The 5,457-nt window shown below is 30.4% G+C and overlaps 1 protein-coding gene across 1 annotated transcript in view; it reads left to right on the forward strand.

Annotated features, from left to right (window-relative positions):
* The window catches only part of LOC108549510 (probable G-protein coupled receptor CG31760), a 63,397-nt gene extending 62,421 nt beyond the window's left edge, over positions 1 to 976 (forward strand). The window contains exons 18-19 of the mRNA XM_017902920.1: positions 29 to 287; positions 747 to 976. Coding sequence (XP_017758409.1) covers positions 29 to 266 — 238 coding nt within the window. The 3' untranslated portion in view covers positions 267 to 287; positions 747 to 976. The remainder of the gene's footprint in view (positions 1 to 28; positions 288 to 746) is intronic.
* The last annotated feature ends 4,481 nt before the right edge of the window (positions 977 to 5,457 follow it).

Below are 5,457 nucleotides of genomic sequence, written 5' to 3' on the forward strand. Positions count from 1 at the left end.
ATTTTTAAAGAAAACAAAAAGAAGAAAAGGAAAGAGAACGTGAAAAGGAACGAGAAAAGGAAAGAGAGAAGGAGAAGGAGAAGTACAAGGAAAATGATCAGGAGAAAGAGAAAACGAAGGAGAAGGAAAAGGTAAGGGAAATGGGGAAGGAGAAGGAGAAAGAGGCGGAAATGGAAGAGAAGAATAAGGACAAACAAGGGGAAACAGAGAAAGAAAAGCAAGAGCTGAAGCAAGAAGGAAATATCGATACAAATGAACAGGTCTGACTAGTACTAAATAGCGAAGAGGTAAGAATTATTTGTTTATTTGTAAATATTGCATTGTTCTTTTATAAAATGTTTAAAACAAATTTTCAGAAAAATTACTGTTTAGATAAGAAAATTGAATAATAATGTATGAAAAGAATAGATGTTGTGGACGAATAAAATCTCAATATTGCAAATTCATAATATAAATAAATTTTATTTATTGTTTGTGAAGAAACTATCCATTGTAATCTTGCACATATATTCTTATACGTTCTTATACATATACAATACACACAGCAATGAATTGTGAACAAAATATAATATTGATTTGAAAATAATTTGAAATTTGATTAAGCTCAGAGAAAAAGTTTTAAGAAAATGGATTTTTAATTTCAATATAATTTTAAATATTATATCATTAAAATGGCAGAAAACGTTCTAGTTTATCAGCCATATTTATTTATAAGAAGAATTTTAATATCTAATTATCATTTATAGATATGGTTATGACAAACAGTATGCACTAAGAAGAGAAAATTGAAGACAAAGCGAAAGGCAACCGAGCGAGGAAATATAAAGCAGAAGAAAAAGAGAAAACTTAAATGGTATCCTTTAATGGAAACAAACCGTTCATGATTTGTATAAATCAAAGAACTGTGTAGTCAGTAAATAGTGAATACCGAATCCGTATAACGTGTATAACGTGTCATTTGTTTGCGGTGGAAATGTCTCCCTGTTAGCTTTGTTGTAAATTATTTATGTTTCACCAAATGACACCTCGTTGTACGAAGAATGCGTATTATATATAATGACGATGAAAAGTATTGTTAACGACGTAGTTATACAAAATTTGTATTAATTTCGTTACCGCTCAATGAACGTAACGAGATTCTCATTATTTCAATAACTATAAATGGTTGCGACTGTAGTGATATTACTCTTAGGTAAAAACAAATTATCCTGAGATACCTGTGAAGTAGAAGAGCGAAAATTGTATTTCTTGTTACCAAAACGATCACCTTTGTGATTCATGTTGACAAAATCGTAAGTTACGTAGATTAACCCGAATAGTTCACGAACGACTAATGATTAATTACTTTACACGATTAATCACTTTGTTTTAGAATAATACATAATTTCTTAATAAGCCAGTTAATAAAGGTAACAAAAAGAAAAGAACTGTTCAATAGAATTGTAATGTTCAATACGTCAGAATACATTACACCGATACGTGTTACTTATGTAGCTAGAACGACAAACAATGGCGAAGATACAAATCTTTGACAATTCCTATCAGTTTGTATCCACAAAGTGATCGAATATATATTTCCTTCGAAAACAAAGAAAAATAAGTAAGAACGTTTTTTAAATATTTCGATCTGTTAGAAAGTAACGTCTTTTAATTTACAAAATACTACGCATGGTATTTTTAATCTAATCGTAGTTTTTAATTTCTGACACCGTTACCTGCGTATGCGAGAGTCGCATACGAATTTGTGTCAACAAAATGCAATCATATCACAATTCATACCGAGTAAAAGAAAATAATTGAAATTATCAACTGTTCGCTTTAATCAATAGCGTTATCTAAACATTCACTCGATATAAATTTCTAAAATGTATCAGCTATTGCAACAAATTATAGTAACATACAGATAAGGAAGTATAAAAAAGCGTAACTAATATTTACATCATACATACATACATACATATATCCAAACATACATACTTTGGTACAACTTGTGACAGGTATTGAAACATTTACTTCTTTTAGAATTACACGATTACACATGCTGAGTCGATTAAGACGAAATATTTCAAACATTTACTTTTTATGTGATTAATTAAAATTAAGACAATTTTCATAACGCACCAAAGTTACAAAATTTTAAAAACAAAGTATGAAAGTCTGAGTTCCAATTAATCAATTGCAAATGTTCGGTATGAGATCCATGTTGTTTGAAAGCAATATTACTAATTAAAAGGATAAATATTATATTTCAAATACAAACGTAAAAAATCCGATAAATGATATTATCGACGAAATTTGTCGATATATCGACAATATCCACGCACTCGCGAGCATGTATGTGTTACGTGTGTATGCCTGTGTACGTGCATAGCGCGTGTGTCGTGTTGAGAGTGTGAAAATTGCTTCGAGCGTACCAACGCACATTTCAGGTTAACAAACCTTTGTTTTTATAAAAGGAAAAAAGATACTTTGCAACTGAATTGAAAATCGATAATCGCAATTGTACGTATCGATTACGATTTTGTAATTTCTTCTTTGTTCCATTTCAATTACGATACGAGATACTATTCGCACACGCCAGAAAGGGACTGTGTGAATCATAAATCGAGTCATCTCGTAAGAATATCCTATTAGACATAAATCGAGACAAATGCGAGAGGCATAAGATAGTTGAAAGTAAATACAGAATAAAAACATCGTTGTATCGCACAAAATATCGATAAGTATCGAGCACATAAAGCATTTTATTATATGATTGGGGTGTAAAATTCACTTGAAAATATGTCAAAAAGATATATGCATTTTATACGACAATAAGATAAAATTTAAGGTATGTTCTTGTTACTAGTAACACACAAGCAAGCTCGCAATTTGTAATTACTGGAACGACTTACGTTACGTATAATTTCGGTCCTGATCACTGAAGACTCTTGAACACTAAAGTACGAGTGCATGTAACATAAGTTATTTTAGTTGTCCCAGTACGTAGCAATTTTATACTTGTGTGGCTACTTGTACGAGATATACTCGGAATGCGATACAATGATATTCAATTTATAATGTAATATAGTATTGTTCGCTTAAACGATCACATATTACTCACATTAACCTCTGAACTTGCTCGTAAAAAGTGAGTTTCAACATCATTTACAATTCATCTCTCCAATGATTCTATTATTAATGAATTACCTAAAAAAAAAAGAGTAAAGTTTTTATATTTTTATCTTTCTATTAATAATCAAGTAAAATTTGGCTTATATTTCTTGGAAAAAAATTTCTATTTTCATCAAAAGAAAGTTTTAATATTGGACTTAAAGTATTGCATAATATATATACCTTGATAGAGTTTTCTCAGATTTTTTTGAAGTCCAAATCAACAATTAAATTATGTTTATCCATGAAAGATTAAATTTCTTAAAAATAATGTATCTAGATATGGATTCTGAAAAACAGAAAGTAGATTTCGATATTATGTAAACAGTATTTTATTGTTTTACTCGCGCTTCTTGTTCCTTTCTCTCCCTCTCTTACCTTCAATTTATTCACGGCAGAGTGAATCAGAGTCGGTTAAAATGGTTAAATTCATGGAAACACATCTCTTCAGATAAATAACCATACTTGGTTTTAAACCGTGTCTCTGTGAACATTTAAGGGATCAGTATTGCATTACTGCGGTGTCTGTATGGTCGTTAGTAGTGACAAAGCGTGATCACAAAGTTAGTTGAAAAGAAACCATTGTTTCGAATGTCACAATAGCAAGTATAGATATATGCCTGAGATCGCGAGCTGCGCGAGGCTTATTCAGTGCCGTACGATGTCAATGTAGAGTGAGTCCTTCCATTGTAACATACTATTATAACGAAAAGGTTAAAGCTGTTTTAAATATTCAAGATTAACACAAGTATTAGTAATAATAAACTGATAGTAATTTGCCATAAATGAACTGAGATAAAAGTAAAAATTAATTAACAGTATTTTTCCGTATTACCGCTTGGTATATTACCTACAGCTGCAAAGTGCATACGGCCCTTTGCAGCATCAACAGGTGCTGCCACGTGATACAATAATTTACTACTTCGTTATATCACTACCAACGACTTTACACAAGTCAGATTTTGTGTGTTTGAATTAATTTAGTGATTTAATAAATTAATACGTGAGTAAGTGATTTTACAAATTATGTGCAGTGCATTTAGAAGATAAAAGAAACAGTATTATAAAACAAAACTGCGAGGTTATCTTGTAACTGTTCGACGAAATTGCTACGTACAGGGGTTAATCGTAAAATAACAATTCTGCGTCGTGTTTCACAGCATGTTAACGCATTGAAACATTCAATTTGCAACATTATTCGCACGAGCCTGCCCAGCTTATGAACATGTATAAATAAAGGAAGTGATGGAAGGAAATACGTTGTATTATGAATCAAATTTAATAGCGATTGTTTTATATCTCTTTGAAAATTTGAATTTTCGTGATAAATATTATTGTGTTGTATAGTTGACAATTCACAGCCAATGAATATTGCTGTTTATGTCTTAAGATATTTATCGTACGTATCACCATTATTGAACTTGTATGTTTGCTTGCCTGCTGAATGACACACATAATACTTGTAACCAGGACGTTTTTATTGAAGGCTTGATATGATACAAATACAATGGGCAAATTGTTTTCTATTTTCCTTTGACGAATTCTAATTTATGGTGTATATGTATAATTTAGATTCTAAGAAATTTAATTGTAAGTAAGTAATTATTATTATGTTATAATATATTTTATCTTATTGTGTCATTACCTATATAAATAATTATTGTTTTCTAATTTTGAAGAATTATATATATCGTGCTAATTCGTCAGAGGAAAGTAACTATGACAACTGTAGCGTCGATGCAAGACAGTTTTAACAATAGACCGATTTCGATGACACGATCGAGCATACGAAGAACGGAAGTAGAAAAGGAATTAATGTCAGGGATCGTCCAGATCGAATTTGTCTCGAGAAGCAGAAATAACTTGTCACGTACATTTTTATGTGCAAGTGAATTGGATGTAGTTTAATATTAAGACGGTGTTAATTCAAAATAGCTGGTAACCTGTTATCGCTTAAGAAATTTAGAGTAATCTTAAAGATAGAAAGATCGAATTGTTTGAATCGACGAAAGGTTATAAACGGAAAAAGTGTTGACATAATGCGCTATAATTTTAGTTTATACGACTATGCATTGTCAATACAAATATTTGTTATATTGCACATCAAAATCTGAAACACTTTATTCGTTATAGAAATAACATCTTTTGTAAAAATTACTTCCCTCTAAAGGGAAATTAATCTTTTGAATTTCCATATACGAAACTATTATATCAAGAGATATAAAAGTGATAGATATATAAATGATTCCTGATAACTTTCATCGATTCTATCATTATGAATATAGTATGGATATAGGTAACGTT

The sequence above is a fragment of the Eufriesea mexicana genome, unplaced genomic scaffold, assembly GCF_001483705.2.
Source record: "Eufriesea mexicana isolate 0111107269 unplaced genomic scaffold, ASM148370v2 scaffold2087, whole genome shotgun sequence".
Classification (NCBI taxonomy): domain Eukaryota; kingdom Metazoa; phylum Arthropoda; class Insecta; order Hymenoptera; family Apidae; genus Eufriesea; species Eufriesea mexicana.